General features: G+C 43.7%; 1 protein-coding gene across 1 annotated transcript in view; it reads right to left on the bottom strand.

The window, feature by feature from the left end:
* MINDY4 (MINDY lysine 48 deubiquitinase 4) overlaps positions 1-24,489 on the bottom strand; it is a 718,486-nt gene that overhangs the window by 4,459 nt on the left and 689,538 nt on the right. Inside the window, exon 17 of the mRNA XM_086940895.1 lies at positions 21,965-22,037. Coding sequence (XP_086797021.1) covers positions 21,965-22,037 — 73 coding nt within the window. The remainder of the gene's footprint in view (positions 1-21,964; positions 22,038-24,489) is intronic.

Raw genomic sequence — 24,489 nt, 5'->3', positions numbered from 1 at the left:
GCCCTGAGAGGGAGACGGAGCGGCGGGTGAGAGGATAGGTGGAGAAGATCTGTGTACCACACCCTTCTTGGCCAATCCGGGGCGATCAATATGACTCGGGCCCGGTCTTGGCGAATCTTCCTCAGAACCTGAAGAATCAAGGGTATGGGGGGAAACGCGTAAAGGAGTTGATCTCCCCAACCCAACTGAAACGCGTCCCCCAAGGCTCCTTGCATCGGATACTGGAGACTGCAGAAAGACAGGCAGTGAGCATTCTCGCGAGTGGCAAAAAGGTCCACCCGAGGAGTCCCCCACATCCGAAAGATGTCGTGAACAACCTCCGGGTGAAGCCTCCACTCGTGGTCGGTTGAGAACTGCCGACTGAGACTGTCTGCACGAACGTTCAGAACTCCGGCCAGATGATTTGCCATCAGACAAATCTGATGGCCCTGAACCCAGGAACAGAGACGCAGAGCCTTCCTGCAGAGACACTGCAACCCCACACCTCCCTGCTTGTTGATGTACCACATCGCTGTAGTGTTGTCCATCAGGACTTGAATCGACTGACCGCGAGGGGAAGGGAGGAAGGCCTTGAGCGCCAAACTTATCGCCCGCAATTCTAGAAGGTTGATGTGAAACAACCTTTCCTCTGGAGACCAAAGACCCTTGACCTCCAGATCCCCCAGATGAGCACCGCACCCTAGAGTGGATGCATCCGTTATCACTGTGGCCACCGGAGGAGGCATCTGAAAAGGCTTCTCCTGAGACAGGTTGCCTTCCACGCCCCACCAAGACAAATCCACCGCAGCTTCTCTCGAGATCCTCACTGACTCCCTGAGATCTCCGTTGTGCTGATACCACTGCCTGTGGAGGCACCACTGGAGCGCCCTCATGTGCCAGCGTGCATGGTTGACCAACAGAATGCAAGAAGCCATCAGACCGAGCAGGAGAAGGACCTTCAGGACTGGAACGACCGCTCCATTGTAAAATAAAGGAATCATTTCCTGTATGTCGCAAATCCTTTGTGGAGGAGGGAATGCACGACATACAGTTGTGTTCAGTACTGCACCTATGAACAGGTTGCGCTGGGAGGGCACCAGGTGAGACTTGGGTACATTTATCGAAAAACCCAACCTGTACAACAACTAGGTTGTCTCCTGCAGATGATGGTGCACTCTCTCTGGCGACTCTGCCTTGATCAGCCAGTCGTCCAAATAAGGGAATACAGGAATCCCTGACCTTCTGAGATGCGCCGCCACCACTGCCATCACCTTGGTGAAGACTCGCGGCCCAGTAGTAAGCCCAAACAGAAGGACCGCAAACTGATAGTCCTGCGATCCGACCGTAAAACGGAGATACTTCCTGTGCGACTTCAGGATGGGGATGTGAAAGTACGCACCCTGCAAGTCGAGCGACACCATCCAGTCTTCTTCCAGCAGAGCCTGAAGAACCTGAGCAAGGGTGAGCATCTTGAATTTCTCTTGTTTCAGATAAAAATTCAAGTTCCTGAGATCCAGGATTGGACGAAGCCTGCCATCCTTTTTGGGGATCAGAAAATACCGGGAGTAGCATCCCTGACCCCTTTCCTGCTCTAGGACCACCTCTATCGCACCCTTTCTCAAAAGAGTTTGGACTTCCTCCTGTAGGAGTAACAGATGTTCCTCTGAGTAATATTCCTGGCAAGGAGGGTAATTGGGAGGGAATACCCGAAAGGGAAGGGCATACCCATTTTCTACGAGATTGAGAACCCAAAGATCTGATGTAACCAATTCCCAATCCCGTAGAAAGTGGGTAAGCCGACCCCCCACCGGACCCATATGATCCTGAATGGCGGATCTAGGGCTGCTTTTCTGTGGCTGGGGGGTTAGAGGAGGTTGAGGTGGAAGAGGCTTGACGCCCTCAAGGACGGGACCTTTGTTTTCCCCTGTATGACCTATACAAGGTATTCTGCTGCTGCTGCTGTTGTTGCTGCTGTTGACCTTGTCTACAGGTACGAAAAGAAGAGCGTCCAAAACCTCTAAACTTTCTGGCCGTTGAACCTCTTACTTGAAGACCAAGAGATCTAGCAGTTGCCCTGCTATACTTAAATCTCTCTAAGGCTGTATCTGCCTTCTTGCCAAAGAGCCCTTCGCCGTCAAAAGGTGGATCTAACAACGCAGACTGCACATCTGCAGAAAAATCCGAGGATTTTAGCCAGGCTGAACGTCTTGTGGCAACGGCAGTGCACATGATCCTTGCAACAGAATCTGCAGTATCTAGACCGCTCTGGATAACCTGACGAGCTGCCGCTTGAGTATCAGATAAAACTTCCTCAAAGTCACCTCTGCAGTCTTCCGGAACCTTTGGAATCAATAAACGCATTGAGTCCATAAGAGCGTGCACATACCTCCCCATAAGACAAGTGGCATTTGTTGACTTTAACGCCATACTTGCAGAGGAAAATGTTTTCTTGGCCACCTGATCCTGTTTTTTAGCTTCCTTGTCACCAGGCACCTGGGGAAAAGCACCAACTGACTTTTTTGAGCACGCAGCTTGAATCACCAGACTTTCAGGAGAAGGGTGGGATGATAAAAAAGCAGGGTCTTCAGGAGCCACTCTATATCTCCTAGCCACACTCTTTGAGACAGCAGGAGCAGAAAGAGGCTTTTTCCATACCTCCAAAATAGGTTCTGTTAACGCCTCATTAAAAGGGAGTAACGGTTCCACAGCCGAGCTCGGTGAATGGAGAACCTCTGTTAGCATATTTGATTTAAATTTAACAGTAGGCAATGTCAAGTTTAAAAATCCTTCTGCCTTTTTCCTTACCACGTGATATGGCTGAACATCCTTGGAGGGCGCATCCGGACCTGATGGCAACACCCACTCTGGGGAAAAATCAAGACCACTAGCATTAGCTAGTTCCTCGAAATAATTCTCATCCAGCTCACCTTCCTCCAAGTCTGAATGAGACTCATAATACCTCCGCTCTTCCAGGAGACGTTGAGCTTCTCTCCTAGATCTCTGTTTAACACGGATTGCAACTGGATCCACTGTCGACTCCGATGGCGCTGGAGCCGACGTCGGTACTGAATCCGAAGGCTTAGAAGGATGCTCCAAAGACTTGCTTGGAGCGGGCGACGCCGGAGCCGGAGTCGTCGACTTCGGTCGAGCCGGCGTCGACATCGGCGTCGACCTCGGTGGAGCCGGGTACTGCCACAGCGGTGTCGGGGCCGGCATAAATGGCATGAAAGGTGCCGGGGCATAAGAGTGAGGCACACCCAAATTAAATGCCATTTGACCCATAGGACACGAAGGTGCACCAGAGGGGTACCATGACCTCGAGAACACTCCATACATAGCGTTCAGGAACGCTGAAGAATCCTGACCTGGTACTGGAAAAGGTGGATGATCACCCTCAGGCCGATCTCGAGGCAGATTCGAATCTGCTTCATCAACACGAGCCGATTCCTCCTCCTCAATTGGAACTTCACCGACCTCCTCTGGAGCCGGAGACGGCGTTGGAGTCGGATTGGAAACCGGAGACTGAACCTGCGACCCCGAAGGCGAGGCCTCGCCCTCTCGATCCGAATCCTCTTGTAGAGGGATCACCTTCGATTTAACCTTCTTGGGCGATCTCGACCTCGAGTCCGACTTCTCACCCCAATGACGTCGAGATTCATGCCTCATTTTATTATGCTTCTTACGCGACCTCGAAGCATGATCCGACGAAGACTTCGAAGCCGACGCCTCTCGAGACCTTGATCTTGACCTCGACCTCGACTTCCTCAAGCGGGATTTTGAAGACCTCTTTCCTTTACCGGCTTTCAGCTTTGCCACAAGAAGCTTGGACTCCCTTTCACGCAGGGCCTTTGGGTTCATCTTTTGACACGACGAGCATCCATCTACGTCGTGGTCGGAGCTCAAACACCAAATACAGTCCTGGTGTGGGTCTGTAACAGACATCATCTTCCCGCACTCCCTTCAGGGTTTAAATCCAGTCTTCTTGGCCGACATTATAAGGAGACAAAGTGGCAAGAGAGTAAAGAAACAAAGAAAAACAGTAACAGAGTTACCAACAGCTACTGAGTATCCAGAAACCGTTAGCGTCAACGACGCGGAAAAAAGGGAACTGATGTCATCATGCCAGCGTGGGCCTATTGTAGGCGTCGGTGACGTCAGCGGAGTCGCGTGCGATGCCGTGACTCTATGACGTCCAGGTCCACGTCGGCGCGAAGCTACAAAAGAATTTCCGAATGTTGCTGACGCAAGGGGATATTCACAAGGTGAGGAATCCACACGGCAGATGTATCTATCAGAAGAAAATAATTAATTCTTCAGCTCGACGGACATTGTATTCCTTAACTCCTTGAGTGCTCATGGCGGCTCACTGCCGTCATGAGTCACAGTAGGCGTGTGCTCATGATGGCCGGGAGCCGCCCGAACGTTGCCGCTCCACCTACGCGGTATTATTTCCCCGCCTGTGCGGGAGAATTAATCAGTGGACAGAGTTCTGACGGCTCCTGGCCGTCATGAGCACACGCCTACTGTGACTCATGTCGGCTGGGAGTCGTCCTGAGTACCCGAGCGCCACGCCCATCCCAGCCCCCCCCCCCCCCTCGCACCGCGGTGGAATTTGCCCTGCAGCCAAGGGGTTAAACTCCACAGCAGCACGCTTATTTCTATTTGAAATGCACACTTTCACATGAGCCAGTATAAAGGAGTGGCAACTCAATAACCCATTGCGAGCTTGGGTAGATAAACACAAATAACAGCAGAGTGTAGAATGTTAATATACAATATGCATAGGGGCAAATATGTGCTACTTCACGCTTGCTTGACATAGTGTGCTCATATTCTTAAATAGCTTCAGCAGTTGATGGGTTAGCAGTGCACTTCCTTACGTGCTGAGCAAGATATGAAAGGTGCGTTGACATTTCAGTCTAACATATAATAAATAAGCGAGACCATCGTCAGGACTGTAGGTATAGATAACTGCAAATTGCCCCACCCCAGTAGTCTAAATAAGAAAATCGAAATATATATATACAGATGTACACCAGTACAAATATAAGGTGAATTAATTATGCCAAGTAAGGACCGGAGGATTGGATAAGTTAATGGGAAGAAAACACTACACTGTCAACAAGGATGAAGGATAGCACACTATGGGTCAGATGTATGACCTGTTTTGCATGCGCCAACGGGTCTGCAACCCATTTGCACATGCAAAAACTCTACAGGACCATATACAAACGCTAATTAGGGAGTCGAAATTTATTTATGACTCGCTAAATAGCGTTAAGGACTCGCAATTAGGAAAGGGCCTTTCAAGGGCGTCCCTTTGCTAATTGCGATTCTGAGCCCGTGAGGTTGCAATTGTGGTAAAACAGTCGCAATTTACCACCTACTTCAAGTAGGTGGTAATGCAGTCGCAAATGGGAAGTAAAAGTAAATTGCAGGAAATTCGCGTCCTGCTGCACGTGGCAAATGGGAAGTAAATTGCAGGAAATTCGCGTCCTGCTGCACGTGGCGCTGTATAGTCAATTGTAAGTATCGCTAAGCACTGTTAGGTCGGTGTCAATGTTTGTTAGTACATGATTGATGCATGTGTTATACGATCCCCTTATTTTTTAATATTTTAGTATTGTTGCTTTGCTTGAGAGAGGCTTTGGGGTAATTGTGCACACCAGATCTTTTTACGTGGCCAATATCTCGAACCCCAAGTGTTGAACCACGGTTCATACATAACTTAGCATCTCAGGGCTCGTTCAATTCCATACCATGGTTTGATGCTTTAATCCCGTTTTTGTGTTCAGTGGATTACATGCTTTTTACATTCTTTATCACTACAAAAGTTGTTTATCAGTGGCATCCTGTCACACTGTCGTTCGGCTGGCATTTGGACAAGCATCTTCTACATTTGGGTCCTTACGATACATGTTTCCTCGTGTCTCAACATGATCTTGGTGTGATTTGAAGATTTATTCGATTCCAAGCATGTTTAGAGTCACTTCTAATTAGTTTGTGCACTGACAAGTTGTACATATTCCACAGCTCCTTGATATGTTTCGTGCTTCTTGCTGTGGTTATTGCTTTGCACTACCCGTGTACTTCCCTGGGATTTATGCACATTATTTGCTGTATCCAGATTTACACAACTTTAACCAGGATCACAGATATTAATTTCTTCAATAGGATAGCAATCTTGTCCTTAAGTACTAGATTTTGCGTATTTAGGTGTGTCATAGAACAAATACTTGATGTGTTATCTTTATGTCTAGATTATTTTGACATGACTTCTAGTTTATAGCAAGCAGACTGATTATATTTCTGTTCAACTGAGTCTTCTCCATGAACAGCCTTGACTAAAGCTTTAGCTATATGAACGGTTTATGACACGCTTTTATCACATGTTTCTATAGAAATCGAAGTGTCCCTCACCTTCGAAGAACATAGGAAGACCCGCTGGTGGCTTCACTATTAACATTCTTGCTTGCCCAATACAAAGAGGTATGCATTTGAATGGTTGTGTTCTCTATTATCAAATACATGTTTGATCGGTTGAGTAATGAGTACTCTCTTGACTTATGTTGACAGTGATCTTCATGCTATTTTCACAATCGACACTCCGATTCAAGGTCAACTTGTTTTCCTTGTGTCCAATATAGAAGTAAGTCCAAGCTACCGATGGCTTCGCTATGATTCACCTTGGTTATGCATATATGGTTTAAGGTTCCCATTGATTCATTGGCACTCTTTGGACCATGCACAAATGTGATCTTTAGACACATATTCCTTCCTCTCGTCCCTCTCTATTCCCTCCCTTGCACATGGTTTGTCTTTAGTTTAATTCAATTGTAATAACATTCATGTTGTAATAATGGTATGTGATGTGATAAACATATTGTTATATTTGTTTAGGGTTATATATCCTGCATAAAGTTATTTGTCCTGAGGATGGTCTTATGGACTGAAGCCACATAGACCGAAACGTCGATAGTACCGTCAACTCCAAGAAAAATTAGTTTTTTTCAAGCAATATTTATTGATTTTGTGATAATATTTGCTTTGTCATATTCAGGAGCTGATGTTTGGTTATGAACTGTATGCCCAAATTTACTTGTACATCTCTATCATAACTTTACCTGCTGATATTTACTTTGTTCAATTGTACCCTTCTCAAATTCTCTAAAAAAAATATATGCAAAAATCCGATAAATTTATTTTCTACAACTAGGATTTTCCGTGTGCCTTGTGTTTCTTTTTCTGTTTCTTTTTCTTTGTGCCTTACAAATTAGATTGTTCTTGGTTGTCTAGTGGGACACCTGTGAGTCTGATTGTTTGCAACTGACTCAGAAATAATTTTGAATTTGTAAAAAATTTTTGATTTCAAGTGAAATCCCTTGTAGACATTGTTACTTTGATTGATTTTATTGCCCAAGCCTACAAGGGTACATTGGGTTCACCATTTTTCTTTAACCACTGATATTGAAGCACTGAAGTTGCTGGGGTGCAATAACTACATCCGTGTCCAAGAAATTAATGGAGAGCATTGTAGATGCGACCCAGCCAAATAGATGTGAAAGTGGAATAAGAAAAGTTGTTAAAGTGCTGCAAAAATTATACGGGCGGCCATAGTGTAAGATAAGACTAAGTACCCAATCGCAGGAGAATTAAAACAGAGCTGAAAGTCAAAAAACGTGCCATACACAAAACGGCCAAGTTAAAATCTAAACAATAGGAAGTTATATGAGGCTATATTTTAGTGTATTCTGGACCAGTTTAAAAAAGAACTTCCACTTCAGAACAATTGATTTCTAGATGCGTTATCTCCTGAATTTTGTTTTGCTGTCATAAAGTCAACAAATCCATAAAGGGTAGGCCCAAAGCTCACTATGCTGAAGGTAAAGTTGCAACTACTACTTTAATAAGGAATATAAGCAGAGTTCTACAAAGCAAGTAACTGAAGGTCAGTCCACACAATAACGAAACACTATTGTCTAAAGTCATAGTCTATAGCTCTGATGTTGAAGTGGGCCAGACTTCTCTGGGGAAACCACTTTGAGCAGAACATGATATTTCACTTTTATTCCACCATATTTTGAAGGTATGTACTTGCTGTTCTATTCAGTACTTAGATTTATCTATGGTGATACCATGAAAGAACAAGTTACTTACTTTGATAAAACCTTGTCTAGTAGAGACTATCTTACCACCGATTCCTCACCAAGTGAATTTAGCCAGGAGCCAAAGTGAATCCAGAAACTTTTCAGCAATTCCCTTTCACATCGACAGATGGTGTTGTGTGACTTTGTATGAAAACAAGCTACTTACCTGTACCTACAGTTATCCAGTATTGGTATCTTTCATAGATTCATATGCCTGAATCATTCCCCATCGCCGAGATGGGAGTCCCACAGTAAAATACAAAAGTAGTGCCATTAGTAATAAATAGGCCAAGAGAGGCCAAAGGCTATATCGTAGAAGCCTATCTACATCCTTACAGGTAAAAGGACCAAAAGTCAGCTCCAACTAATCATCTATAAGCAACCTCTAGAACACTCCCAACAGAAGCAGTTCTTCTCAGATTTTCCAAGCACAAGTGGGAAGTAAATATCCCTCAAATAACTTAGAACTGGTTCCACAGGGAGGAGGGTGGGTGCATGGGAATCTATGAAAAATACCAATACTGGATAACTGTAGTTACAGGTAAGAATCTTGTTTTCTTATCCAGTATTGGGGTATCTTTCATAGATTCACATGCCTGAATTAGAATAGAAAGCAGTACCCCAATTGTACTGTCGTTAGCAGAAGGTGGGAGACATGTAATTTAAAACTCCCAATATACATTCACAACCTTGAAACATTGCAATGACAAATCATAAAAGCAATAATCATATAAAAAAAATAATGGATATCATTATGAGAAACGTATAAATTGAGAAACGTGGGAGCATGAACACTGTAGGCAATGAAGCAGTAAAGAAAGTTAATAATAGATAATCGTTGAAGAAATGTAAAGAATCTGACCTTAATGAAAGAGATGGCATAAAACAGCTTGTCCGACCGCTGCATCCTCCTTTTGTGCAGATTGGAGGCAGTAGTGTCTTGTGAACGTGTGGACATTCTTCCATGTCGCAGCACGGCATATCTTGGCCAATGTAACTCCAGCAAACAAAGCTGTAGATGCAGCAACAGTCCTGGTGGAATGTGCTTTAGCCTTCACCTTAAGAGGTTTGTTGTAATCTTCATGACAGAATTGAATAGCAGATGCGACCCATCTGGCTATTGTGCCTTTTGTTACAGCTGTACCCTGTTGTCCATGACCGTAGGCCACTAACAGTTGATCCGTCTTTCTAATAACCTTTGTCTATTGAAGATAAAACATCAAACACCCTTTTACATCCAATTAATGTAAGGTCCTTTCAGCTGGACTGGATGGCTTCGGGAAGAGAGTTTGTAGCATTCCTGGTTCATTTAGTGAAATTGCTTGGGTACCTTTGGAGTGAATTTAGGATTAGTCCGAAGGATTACATAGTCCTGTGCAAAGCATAAGAATGGTTCTTTGATCGTAAAAGCCTTAATCTCACTAACTCTCCTTGCAGAGGTAAGCGCCAGCAAGAGGGCTACTTTCCATGTGAGGTATTGGAGTTCTGCTTTATGGACCGGTTCAAACGGTCGCCTCATCAGTTGTGCTAAAACCACATTGAGTTCCCACTCCGGGGGAGGTGAACGCACAAAAAAGTCCTCTCATGAATTGTTTTACAAGAGAAGATGTACATATAGAAGGAAGATGCAGAGATTTCCTGTACCTTGAAAGAGCAGCCAGGTGAACCTTGACTGACGAAAAAGTGAGTCCAGATTTGACCAGTGAGAGTAAATAAGGTCAAATTTGTTCAGCACAGGCTTGAACGAGATGAACTTTATTGGTTTCACACCAACAACAAAATCTTTTCCATTTTAAACGATACGTTTTGATAGTGCTTTCAGAACGAGAATTAGACAGTATGTCCCGACAGTCCTGTGAAATATTGAGATCTTTGAACTCTAGGAATTCAGGAGCCACGCATGCAAGTGCAGAGATTGCAGACCCGAATGGATTACCTGACCCCTGTTCCGTGATAACATGGTCGTTGTTGGATGAAGGCGAATGGGTCTGTCTTGTGATAACAGAAGAAGCTCCTGGAACCAATACTGTCTGGGTCAACAGGGTGCAATCAGAATCAGGTGGCAGCCCTCCAGTTTCAATTTTTTGAGCGCCCTGGAGATTAATGGAATGGGGGGAAAGCGTAGGCATAGATCCCGGACCATCTCATTGAAAGGGCATTCCCCCTTGAACCCGGCTGAGGGAACCTGCTGGCGTAATATTGGCATTTCTTGTTCTCCTGTGATGCAAACAGATCTAAAGCTGGTTTGCCCCATGTCCAAAAGATCTTGTTCACCTGAGTTTGTTCCAACTCCCACTCGTGGCAGCCGGATTGAGACCTGCTTAGTGAATTTGCTAGGGTATTGTGCAGACACTTGACATGCTCGGCCTTCAAGGATATTCCGTGGAACGTTGTCTATTCCCACAATTCCTGCGCTTCCTGGGAAAACGCCACAGACCCGGTTTCTCCTGGTTTGTTTATGTAGTACATGCTGGTCGTATTGTCGGTATGGACCAGCACTTAGGAACCTGCTATCCTTGGAAAGAAAGCCTGACGAGACAAAAATATGGCCCGGAGCTCCAAACTGTTGATGTGTTGCTGCTTCTGTATCTGAGACCACTTTCCCTGGATTTGTGAATCCTGCAGATGACGTCCCCATCCTTCCATGCGGCGTCTGTAGTCAATACGAAGTCCGGGATGTTTTGCAGAAAGCTGAGACCTTGGGCAAGATTTGCTGTTTGGGCCCACCAATGGAGTGCGTCCACCATACGTGCTGTTATTTGGATAACATCCTCAAAAGATCCCAACGCTTGATGCCATTGTTTCTGTAACTCTCCTTGAAGAGGTCTCATCTTGAGCCACGCTGAAGAGATTAAGTTGATGCAGAAAAGCACATCCCTAGGAGCGAATTGAATATCCAAACAGAAACTGACATTCTTTTTTAAATGGTTCTCACCAATTTTTGAAGGGGCACTTGACGGTCTTGAGACAAGAATGCTTTGCACTGGATGGTGTCCAGGGACGCTCCTAGGAATAAAATGTTCTGAGTTGGAAGCAAATTTCTATTGGCCCTTGTTCACAGTGAGCCCTAGGGTACTGAACAGATAAAGACAAGTTGTGATATGGGAAAACTTGCATCCCCCGGGATCATAAAGTCGCTGCTACTGGTGCTAAGCACTTTCTGTGAAAAACTGTTGCGCTGATTTTAGGTCAAACTGGAGCACCTTGAATTGATAGTGGGTGCCAGCCACTGAGAATCGTAGATATTTTCGATGTTTTGGATGGATGGGGATATGAAAGTATGCGTCTTCCATGTCAAGAGAAGTTATGGAATCCCCTTAGTTTAAGCATCCCAGAATATCGGAAAGTGTTACCATCCGGAACTTGTTGAGTTTGCGGGAATCCAGAATCGGCTGCCATTCTCCTGACTTCTTTTTGATGAGGAAGAAACAAGACTAGAAACCTGCTCCTCTCAGTGTGGATGGTACTTCTTCTATCGCTTCCTTTAGGAGCATGATCAAGACTTCTTTGTGCAATAAGTGAAGACGAGGGGGACTCCTGGGTGGAGTGGTAGGTGGTTTCTGGACAAATTCCAGTGTGTGACCATTGGTGACTAGTCAAACAGGCAGTCAAGCGCACACAACAGTTGTAAGGGTATAAGTAATCAAGGTAAGGTGTTCAAGGATAAGGTCACACACGATGTTCTTTCTATCTTAGTTTTAATTGGTACGTGAATGGTCCTCCTGTCCAGGAGACACCACCGAGAAAGAAAACCAGCCGACACGTGTTTCGTCAGTAAGGGTGTTAACCCAATGACTCTTCAGGGCTGGAGGTAATACAAAAAGGAAGGGGATTGGGATTGATAACAATGAGAATGCGAAAGAACACATAACTAATTGAAAATCAACGGGAGGGGAACCTAGTGTGAGTGGAAACCTAAAGAAAAGAGTGAGGAGGGATGCTGGAAGTGACTGTCAAATCTGTAGATAAAACACCTAAAGTGCGAAAAAAACAGTAATGTGCCCTCATAGTGATGGGTGACTTAGTGTGTGGAAATTGGCTTAAAACAGCGTGCGGAGCACAGAGACAATAAGGGAAAAGCACAGTTAGGAGGGAAGAAACATAGAGGACCTAGGTATAATAGCTAACTAGTCACAGTTCTGAGTTATATACCTGTAAAAAAAACGAAGAAAAAGGATAAAAGTGATGCAAAATTCACAGGTGCGTGAGGTGATGTGAGAGCCAGTGCTCAGAATCAGTGACTGACTGATAATCATAACAAATCTTTGAAATGTGATACATATTTGGTTGTTTCTGTTGCAAATAGAAAGAGTAGCCTGCAGCCTAGGGAGAGAAAAAAAGGCAGTATATGCGTTTTGAACAAATGCAAAACCTTAATGTTATAGGTCAATATGCAATTTAGAAGTTGGCGTATCAATTCATTCACCTAGTAGGGGGAAGAAAAGCAAAAAAAAACCTGCATAGTTTCTGCAAAATGGTAGTAGATTTACAGGTTTTCGAGCGTACTGTGGCATCACAATTGGCTGAGAGAACATATTGTGTTGACCCAAATTTCACGACATAAGCAGTTTGAACAATAGGATTATAAAAATAATAGAGATATGGCACCCGCCGTGCGCAGGATCGTTCTAGAAAAACAAAAGTGTGTTCAGAGTTCAGAGGTGACAGAAAGAAAAAGTAAAGGAAAAGTTAGACAGAGACAGTAGGAATCGTACGAGAGGGGGTACCTGTTAGGGTGTGCGATATCGTCGTATCTATAAATACAAAGTGATAAAGGTTGTGTCAGAAAACGATGAAAGCACCCGAATGCATGGTGCCATGACCAAACCTCTGAGAAAAATAGAAAGTCAGGGTCTAACTCACCGGGGGACCGGTGATAATTCCAACCCGGTCCTGATCGGGTGTTTCAAGAAAAATGACAGCGGGTCCGCACAAATTGCAATAAAACGAAGGGTACAAAGCTCGTATTTATGAAAAGGCGGGTAATGCCTTTTGTTCGGATCACGAGCGGCTGCATGAGAAAAAGGAATAGGGGGTAACTAAGTGATGCCAGGATAAGGGTATTAAGTAGAGAATTTCAAAGAGAATATTTCATCCAATGGTAGTCTTACCGGTACGCCGAGTAGTAGAAGTGAAGGGTATTGCGGGATACAGGAAACACCCAGAGTAGTGTGTGGAGCGTAATTTATACTCCAGCATGCATTGCGATGTAGGATATAGACTAGAACGTCCACCACCGCGAACGTTTGCGTGTGTTTTGGCTCTAAATAGACAAAAGACTAGGCTTCAGGATTGTGAGTCCGTAATAGAGGAAAGACTGATGTTTGTAGGGAATGAGAGCGTGGCTGATAGACAACAAAATTAAAAGTAAAAAGGAGGAGGGACGTTATCATTCTAGTCAGATGTCTCCTAATAAAAGCACCGAATTGTTGACGGGCCAAAGAGGAGAAAGAGAGAAAAGCGTCAATGCGCTAGGAGCTGGGCTCGAAAATAGTAAAGAAGCAGAGTAGAGCAAGGAAGGAAGAGTGAAAATAGAGTGGAGGGTACAGAATAAAATTATGGCAAAATCACAGGGATAGAAATAGAAGAGGAAAGGTGGGGTGACATGGAATATTTGGACTCAAGGTATTAGCCAATTTGTTAATACAGTTTATCCACCCAATATTTGCGTAGGAGCAAAACAGTTCGACATTTGTTACTGCTCAAGGTCCTAGAAAGTAATAATGTAGCTCATCATCAGTGTTTTGTCCGTACTTTACTGATTGAAGGCGCATGATCCAGGTGGCCTCCTGGCGTCTTAGTTTCAGTTCTCGATTGCCAACTCTCACATTTGCATCTGTTACATCAATGCCAAAAAAAGTGAAATTCTTTGTAGTGCCTTGTGAGGGGCAGGCGGCCATGTGTGTTGCCATTGGATAACGAGCATCCTGTTTTAAAATGGACCGTGCATGTTCTCTGATTCGTTCTTTCAAAGGTCGAATGGTGCTACCAACATATAAACTGTTGCACGTGCATTGGATGATATACACCACATATCTGTTATTGCAATTTATGTTAGTGTTAATGGTGAATTGTTGTTCATGGAAACCACTGAAGGTTTTGACGCCATGATTGGCCCATCTACACATTCCACAATTCCCACATCTATAGAAGCCATTGGATCTGTTTCTAGCTTTGTGTAGACGATTGCTTACTTATCTGGTGCGGCACAAAAGAAAAACTTGAGGATTTTTGTAAATATCTGAACGGAAACAACATGGATATGAGATTTACCAGTCATATAAGTACCACCAATGTCGCATTCCTAGATGTCGAACTTTACATCAGTAACAATACCCTTCATAGTCGTCTGTTTCGAAAAGAAACTTCTTGCAATGCGGTGTTACATGCAGGCAGCTCTCATCCTGCTCCTCAGATCAACGCAATACCATATGGAGAGTTTATCCGGGCCAGAAGAAACTGCAGTGACGATATGGAATTTGACCTATGCATCCAAGATATGACCAAACGCTTCTCCAAAAGAGGATACAAGCCGCAAGTTCTACACAAAGCTAGAAACAGAATCAAACGAATCAATAGAGAAGCCACTCTCACTAATCAAAGAACAGAAACCGATGCACAACAACCTGTGAGATAAGTAATGGATTTCAATGAAATAAGCTCAACAGTAAAAAGAAGCATCAACAGACACTGGGGCATCCTACTAGCAGATAGAACATTGAAAGATGCAATCTCAATCAGACCCCAGATTACTTATCGACGTGGAAGAAACCTAAGAAATAGACTATGCCCTACAGTTCCTCAAGGCACAAGAAACACATGTTGGTTAACGGAAAGATCCAATGGCTTCTATAGATGTGGGAATTGTGGAATGTGTAGATGGGCCAATCATGGCGTCAAAACCTTCAGTGGTTTCCATGAACAACAATTCACCATTAACACTAACATAAATTGCAATTCCAGATATGTGGTGTATATCATCCAATGCACGTGCAACAGTTTATATGTTGGTAGCACCATTCGACCTTTGAAAGAACGAATCAGAGAACATGCACGGACCATTTTACAACAGGATGCTCGTTATCCAATGGCAACACACATGGCCGCCTGACCCTCACAAGGCACTACAAAGAATTTCACTTTTTTGGGGATTGATGTAACAGATGCAAATGTGAGAGGTGGCAATCGAGAACTGAAACTAAGACGCCAGGAGGCCACCTGGATCATGCGCCTTCAATCAGTAAAGTACGGACAAAACACTGATGATGAGCTACATTAATTTCTAGGACCTTGAGCAGTAACAAATGACGAACTGTTTTGCTCCTACTCAAATATTGGGTGGATAAACTGTATTAACAAATTGGCTAATACCTTGAGTATAAATATTCCATGTCACCCCACCTTTCCTCTTCTATTTCTATCCCTGTGATTTTGCCATAATTTTATTCTGTACCCTCCACCCACTCTATTTTCACTCTTCCTTCCTTGCTCTACTCTGCTTCTTTACTAGTTTTGAGCCCAGCTCCTAGCGCAATAACGCTTTTCTCTCTTTCTCCTCTTTGGCCCGTCAACAATTCGATGCTTTTATTAGGAGACATCTGACTAGAATGATAACGTCCCTCCTACTTTTTACTTTTAATTTTGTTGTCTATCAGCCACGCTCTCATTCCCTACAAACATCAGTCTTTCCTCTATTACGGACTCACAATCCTGAAGCCTAGTCTTTTGTCTATTTAGAGCCATCACACACGCAAACGTTCGTGGTGGTGGACGTTCCAGTCTATATCCTACAACGCAATGCATGCTGAAGTATAAATTACGCTCCACGCACTACTCTGGGTGTTTCCTGTATCCGGCAATACCCTTCACTTCTACTACTCGGCGTACCAGTAAGACTACCATTGGATGAAATATTCTCTTTGAAATTCTCTACTTAATACCATTATCCTGGCATCACTTAGTTACCCCCTATTCCTTTTTCTCATGCAGCCGCTCGTGATCCGAACAAAAGGCAATACCCGCCTTTTCATAAATACGAGCTTTGTACCCTTTGTTTTATTGCAATTTGTGCGGACCCGCTGTCATTTTTCTTGAAACACCCGATCAGGACCGGGTTGGAATTATCACCGGTCCCCCGGTGAGTTAGACCCCGACTTTCTATTTTTCTCCGAGGTTTGGTCATGGCACAATGCATTCGGGTGCTTTCATCGTTTTCTGACACAACCTTTATCACTTTGTATTTATAGATACGACGATATCTCACACCCTAACAGGTACCCCCTCTCGTACGATTCCTACTGTCTCTGTCTAACTTTTCCTTTACTTTTTCTTTCTGTCACCTCTGAACTCTGAACACACTTTTGTTTTTCTAGAACGATCCTGCGCACGGCGGGTGCCATATCTCTATTATTTTTATAATCCTATTGTTCAAACTGCTTATGTCGTGAAATTTGGGTCAACACAATATGTTCTCTCAGCCAATTGTGATGCCACAGTACGCTCGAAAACCTGTAAATCTACCATTTCGCAGAAACTATGCAGGTTTTTTTTTGCTTTTCTCCCCCCTACTAGGTGAATGAATTGATACGCCAACTTCTAAATTGCATATTGACCTATAACATTAAGGTTTTGCATTTGTTCAAAACGCATATACTGCCATTTTTTCTCTCCCTAGGCTGCAGGCTACTCTTTCTATTTGCAACAGAAACAACCAAATATGTATCACATTTCAAAGATTTGTTATGATTATCAGTCAGTAACTGATTCTGAGCACTGGCTCTCACATCACCTCACGCACCTGTGAATTTTGCATCACTTTTATCATTTTTCTCCTTTTTTTTTACAGGTATATAACTCAGAGCTGTGACTAGTTAGCTATTATACCTAGGTCCTCTATGTTTCTTCCCTCCTAACTGTGCTTTTCCCTTATTGTCTCTGTACTCCGCACGCTGTTTTAAGCCAATTTCCACACACTAAGTCACCCATCACTATGAGGGCACATTACTGTTTTTTTCACACTTTAGGTGTTTTATCTACAGATTTGACAGTCACTTCCAGCATCCCTCCTCACTCTTTTCTTTAGGTTTCCACTAACACTAGGTTCCCCTTCCATTGATTTTCTATTAGTTATGTGTTCTTTGGCATTCTCATTGTTATCAATCCCAATCCCCTTCCTTTTTGTATTACCTCCAGCCCTGAAGAGTCATTGGGTTAACACCCTTACTGACGAAACGAAACACGTGTTGGCTGGTTTTCTTTCTCGGTGGTGTCTCCTGGACAGGAGGACCATTCACGTACCAATTAAAACTAAGATAGAAAGAACATCGTGTGTGACCTTATCCTTGAACACCTTACCTTGATTACTTATACCCTTACAACTGTTGTGTGCGCTTGACTGGCTGTTTGACGTTGCATAAGAGTTAGTTCCTACACCCTTTGGTTTCAGAGTTTTTAGGGTTCTCTCTGTACAAGCAACACCAACCAAAGTTACCTCTTTTGTGACTACTCAACCACTACATGTTGTGCGCCATTCTATTCTGAACACTAATAGCCCCTCGCTGAACTATTAAACCATTGGTGACTAGGTCAAGTACCCAGCGGTCTGAAGTGATCTCGTACAACCGCTGTGCATAAGTAGAATTTTTCACAACCACGGGTAGGGAGGTAAATTTGACTCTCACCCTGAGAAGCCCATTGTTTCCTGGCAGAGACACAGCCTTGTTGCTGTGTTTGCTTATGGCCTCGCTGGCGAGAGAAACCAGCCGTAGAAGACTGATGGGAAGACGATTGGTTGTAAGACTGGCGATATTGAGGCTGGTATTGAAGATACTGTTGATTCGACTGATAGCTGCCCCGATATGTAGTGAATCCTCACCCTCTGGCTCCTCTGAAAGGTATATGCCTATATATGGTAGAGCACCGAAGGATTTTGCGGTGTCCGTGTCATTTTTTATTGCTAAAAGTGCGCCATGAATATGTTACCCGAACACTGAATCCCCATCGTATGCCATGTCCAGGATCTTCGTCTGAACCTCAGGTCTGAAAGTGGACGCTTTAAGCCAACCCTGGCGTCGAAGAACTGCTGCCCCAGCTAATTGCCAAAAGCTTGTGCTGGCGATCTCCAACGCACAATCAATTGTTTCGGAGGCAGCTCGCTCACCCTCTAATAAAATCTTCCGGGCCTCCTCTCTTTGTTCCTCCGGGATAAGATTCATCAATCTCGCTACATCGGACCACATTTGGCGGTAATAATGGCCAATGATTGCCAAATTATTAGCAGCTCTAATTGATGCCGCAGCCATAGATGAGAATTTCTTCACCATAAGGTCCATACGACGTCCCTCTTTGTCTGGAGGCTTGGTAATAGGTGTTTCAGGGCTTTTCAAACGCCTCTGTGCAGCCTGTGATAAGACTGGATCTTCCCTCGGGTGACCTACGAGGCAATATGGACTGTTCTCTGGGGCGCTGTATTTTTTTTCTATATGAGGTAGCACTGCCTGTATGAATGCTGGCGTCTTCATGATTTTTACGCCCTCCTACCAGATGTAATCGATGATCGGAATAGAGCGTATGATCTTTCTAGTATCCTCTTTAAAGTCCTGCAAAAAGCAGTCTGTTTGTTTGACAGTAATAGGGAGCTGGAACCTAGTGGTTGCTCTCTGCATCAAATTATGAAATCCTCCGATGTCTGCAGGAGGAGAATCAGAGGGTAAGTGCGAAGATGGTGTTTCAATTATATAAACGTGCCAAGGATCTAGAGCATTTGCCTGATTAGGCAACTCGCCTTCCTCAACGTCTTCATCCGAGGAGGAAGTGTCTTGGTGTCCAGTGTCAGGTGGACCCTGTGGAGGAGCCGGTGTACCAGGTAAAGTAGGCTCTGGTACTGGAACAGGACCTTTACTTGTGGAAGTGGGTTCTCCATCAGAATTTGCTGAGGAGGAAATCTTTGACGATAATCCGCCAACATAGCCTATAGGTCTGGAATAAGTGCTGGAGGAAGATGAGCCATTTCTCTACGTGGACGTGGAGCCATATATAGTTCATGATAATAATGCTCTTCCTGATAGCTATCATCATCAATGTCTTGGCATTTAACGTTGAACTCAGATGGACTATGAGCCACTCCGTATGGACCCTCATCCTCCTTATCATCATAATCCTCATGTTATACGAAGCCCTCTAAAAGGTGGGATGATAGTAGAGGAGACACTACTATAGTTCTGAATAGGTTGTTGTAAAAGCCTCTGAAATGTCTTTAAATGAGAGACTCTCATTGACTGGGGTGTCAACAGTGCAGAAATAAGTATGGTAGGAAGGTCTCTCGTCGACGGTCCTGTCGTCGACGGTGGTAGGACAACAGGCGCGATCATAGACTATGTCGTCTGCGGGCTCGAAGTTGGTGGTGCCGTTGTCAATGTCTCTTCCGTCTGCGGTGTTGTCATCGACGGTGTCGTTGGAATCTTCGTCGACTGTAGCCTCATTGATGGTTTCTGCGTCGACAGTGGGTCGTCGACGGACTTTGACGATGGTCTTGTCGTAATAGTGACCCTCGTCGACGAGATAGGAGAGGAAATTTGTTGTTGTAACTGTTGCCGTCGACAATGGCGTCGACGACGTAACACATATCTTCAACGATGAGGTAACAGTCGTAGTCAACATAGATTTTTTGTGGTGTTTTCTACTTACAGAGTCTGTAGAAGATGATCTTGGATGCTCTGTAAGTGGAGTAGAAGGCCGGCGACGATGTTGGCTCAGAGGAATGTTTAGAACTCCTCTCTTTATGAACAGGTTTATCCAGGGAAGTTTTAAGATGTTTCCTTCCCTCACCTGAGGAGCTTTCTTGAGATCTAGCCCTCTTCTTGCTAGATGTGGACGTTCGGTCCTCTTCCTTAGCCGAAGAAGGAGGAGGATGTTCTTTAGACTTGAGCCATTCGAGTAATTTTGCCTCTCTGTCCCTTAGAGTCTTGCTGGGAAAGGTACGGCAGGTCTTACAGTCTTTAGCCTCATGTTTTGGGTAAAGGCAATAAAGACAATCTTTATGAAGGTAATCAACATGGACCCTCTTCATCCCACAGGTCCTGCAGGAGCGGAAGAGGCCCTGTTTGTCAGACATACTTGCTTGAAGAGCTGAAGAGAAGAAAACTGAGTAGCACTCAAGGAGACTCCCTTCCACACGAGGTGCGGCAAAAATCTGGGGAGAACTGCTTCTGTTGGGAGTGTTCTAGAGGGTGCTGATAGCTGATTGGTTGGAATTGACTTTTGGTACTTTTACTATAAGGACTTAGATAGGCTTCTAAGATAAAGCCTTTGGCCTCTCTTTGCCTATTTATTACTTATGGCACTACTTTTGTATTTTACCGTGGGACTCCCATCTCGGCCATGGGGAATGATTCAGGCATGTGAATCTATAAAATATACCCCAATACTAGATATTGGATCTCTCCACTCCAGATATGACGTTGGCCACCATGTATATGCACCTATATGTGCTGGTGTCAATTTCATTCTAATCACTATTACGCACAAAGCTATGGTAATCAGCTAGAGCAGTGTGAAGATGATTAGATTTGGCACCTTATTAATGGACAGTATGAGTCCATTCCACAGAATGAGGAGGAAGGTGGGTTGGTGAGGAAGCTGTGGTTCAATAGAGTCTGTACCAGAAAAGGTGTATTGATCCTAAGTATCTTTTTCTTCCACTATAGACTTCTAACCGCAGAACTCTTCACCTTCTGAATAGATACCAAAGCAGTATCAACTCTCATAGTGGATCTGTAGATTGGCTCAGACAAGGAATCCTGTGGGACAGATAGGGTGAAGTGCAGATTTCACCGCACCTGACTATCCAGGCAGTAGTGTTTCGTAAACATCATTACCTGGAACAAAGTGGTAGCAGCCTTTGCTCCTGGGCAAGTGAGCATGCAAGCCTTCCAGTGGCTGTTTCTTGGCCAACTCATAGCACATCTTGATTTATAATACAATCCATCTCGAGGTGGTCCTCTTTAGCACTACTTAGCCTTTCTCAGCCCAAGAGGAACTAATGAAAATATCGCCCTCCTGTCTGTAGTCTCTGGTTCGGTCTACGTAAAAGCTAAAGACCCTCTTAGTGACAAGGTCATGGAGCTGTTCTTTCTCCTTTGAAGAGTGGTGGGGTGCATAGCAAGCTAGCAAGGTGAAAGCCCTAGGTGGAAGGGTGTCACTACCTTGGGCATGAATGTTGCTTTTGTCCGCAAGACTAATTTGTCTGGGGAAAAAAGATCCATAAGGAGGAACCACTGACAAGGTCTAAAGCTCACTCATTCGCCTTGCCGATGTTATGGTGATGAAAAATGCCATCTTGATAGTGAGGAAACAAAGAGAACAACTGAGCATGGGCTCAAAGGGAGAGCACATGAGGTAAGAACAGTAGGGAGCGCATGAAGCCACTCTAGCCACTCCAGCACACAGGAGTCCAATCAATTAGAAATCCAAATGAGCCCAAATCAGAGACGATAGGGCGGTGGGGAGGGTAAGGGCGATGGTATAAGAGCTACACTGTGAGGAAGCTGCAATGTGGTACGAGTGAATCAAACTAGGGATACAAGTGACGCCTAGTGTTTACAAGAGTTCACTCAATATAGTGTTTGCGCATCTACTATGCACTAAAACATTCAGTTTCCTGGTCTACATTTATTCTCTTATAAAATAATAAAGAGATTATAGGAAAAAGTTACATTTTCTCTCTTCAAAAAAATCAGTATGCAGTCTGAGTAAAACTTGCCAAAGATGTCAGGCCTGTGAGGCACTCTTTTAATCATAAAAAGCAAAACATTACATGGGTCTGAAAGAAGTTGGCTTACTTTGTCCTTATGCAGTGATCTAGTGGCGGAATTAGCTCATCATCTTTACCCTCTTCATAGGTTGCTGTAGTGTCTGCAAACATAAAGAACACATTATTGTAGCAAGTGAAACATAAGCTTATAAAATAATGCTCTTGTAATGAATCAGAATTAGTCGGAGTAACCTGACCAAAAGATGGACATATTTAATATTAAAAAGAATGGGTAAACTTAATCTGTACTTAGGAAAATGCAGAAGGGAAAGTGATATTTGACATTATGCTAAACACGGCAGAATGAGTGTTATGGTACACGGGCAAATACCTTCCTTATTCTGATAGCAGTCCAAATCTCTTTTTAACAGGGTTTTCTAAAATTGAAGTTACTTTAAACAAAGACACTCATTCAACATGTATTACTAAAAAATACGTTTTAATCACAAACTACAAAGGATGAAAGGTGAGAACTGTCTACGTAAGTATCTGTTCTCTCTTAACTGTCAGCAGAAGCAGCTTATGATGTGAGACAGACGTGCCTGAGTGATGTGGCTGGGTGATACTGAATCAACCTTCCTCTCAATTGTTTGGGCTATATATCACAGATCCAACACTGAATGATGAAGAGCACCTTGAACAGTGCTTAACTAGGTGCAATACTACTCAAACAAGCGACTGACATGGTCTGCCAGGGCTAGGCAAGCCACACCATTCTTGGCTTTTCAGCAGAATGACTGACATTATTGTCATGTCACAGATGAATCAATCAAACAGGGAGAATATTTTTTCCTACCTATATGTAATCAAAAATCAGAAACATTTTACCAGACCTGAATGTCTAGTAACTTGTATAATCTCGACCTAACTATAACGTGCTTGACCAATAAACTTGTCTCAAATTATGTACTCCTGGGCAAATATTTCATTTCACCAGGTAGCTTTTTTTTATTAAAAAGGAGAGATCCTTCAAATATGTGAGTTTAGAATGTCTGCAATACAAAAACTCGTTAGTTTGATTTAAAAGACTAAACTTCTGTTCCATGTATAATAAAAATATAGCCCTCATTTTAGGGTAAACATGACTCCCGACTTGCCTCATCCCTCATAGTGGCAGGGTCGTAACTTCAGGTGATGTGTTTGGGGTTTACACCCCACTAAAACATGTATTCTTTAACCGCTTCGCTACAGCCGGAATTCCCCCGCTGTGCTGAAGATTTCTACGCGTGGGCGGTTCAGACGGCCCCCGGCCGTCTTCCGCACACGCCGACCATGCCGTCCGATTCCGGTTAGTAAATAGTTGTGTACTGGTGCTTTCAGTGAGGCATGGTGAGGTGTCTTTTCGGATTTCACTCTGGATTTTTACATGCACACACAGAAAAAACCACACAAGGACACACACACACTCCCGTCTCTGCCGAAAAACTTGGTTTGGTTGAAAACAATTGTTTTAAATACCCCTACCAATCAGCACTCCTCTCTCTTTTCACTGCCTCTTAAGCGATGCTCGTGTCCTGCTTCTCATTATGTATTCTAAAAAGATATGCCAGCGTGATTGGTGGGAAATCTGAAACTTACACCTTCCCCTCCCAATCTTACTGACCAAGCTATCTTCTACAGAGCAGATGCAAAAATGATTCTTGGTTCATATTTAAAAACTCTCAAATTTAATAAACATTAATAAAGCATGATGTGGTAGTGTATTGTCATTTACAAACAGATATTTCCTTTGAAATGGCCACAAACTTTCCCACTTCAATGTAGTTTTACAAACAAAACTAGATAGCCTCCAAACTACCTGTGGAAATCGGATGTCAGCAAATATTTATTATTAACACTTCATCAAATAAAGTATTCTGATTTGTTTTGATCCTATGAAAATCTTAGCGCTTACCTCCCTTCAGAAATACATACAAGTGCTTTCTAACTACTGAAATGTATTTTGAAATACTTATATAGTTCATTTACAAGCTACTCATATGTTTTGTGTCCAGCATCATTTTCAGACAGTTCACTTTACCAAATATCTAACTTTGCAGTCAGAGAAAGAAAAGGAACCTCCAATCTCCAGAATAAAAAAAACAGCAATCTGTCAGAAGACATAAACTGATATTTGATCTCGGTCTTCAAAGGCACAACCAATGCTACAGGATTTAAAGGTATTTTTATTGCTTATTTACTTTCTGAATGAACAAAACACACATTCTTTGCCACCTGAGTTCCTGCCATACAGGCCAGTAGGCCCTAAAAACAGCTCGCCCTGATAAAATCGGACTTTCATAGCCAGTGGCCTACTTGAGGACTGTGATGAACATATTTGTAGCATTATTTTTTGAGGCATGATATTAAATTAATAATTAAGGAATTGTGCTTAATGTCCTATGTTCACCAGGTTTACTTTAGGTTTCAAAGTAGAGAGCCATGTCTCCAGTTGTTTCTTGCAAAACCGAGTTTGCAGTGTTCAGATAGGGCCAACATTAAGGGCTCGATAAGGATGTCTGGTGGACCACCACTGACAGCGCGTGGGTAGTGGTCCGCCCGACAGCCAGCGAC

Source organism: Lissotriton vulgaris, chromosome 10 (genome assembly GCF_964263255.1).
Source record: "Lissotriton vulgaris chromosome 10, aLisVul1.2, whole genome shotgun sequence".
In the NCBI taxonomy this organism is placed as follows: Eukaryota; Metazoa; Chordata; class Amphibia; order Caudata; family Salamandridae; genus Lissotriton; species Lissotriton vulgaris.
This window is presented reverse-complemented; position numbering and strand designations above follow the sequence as displayed.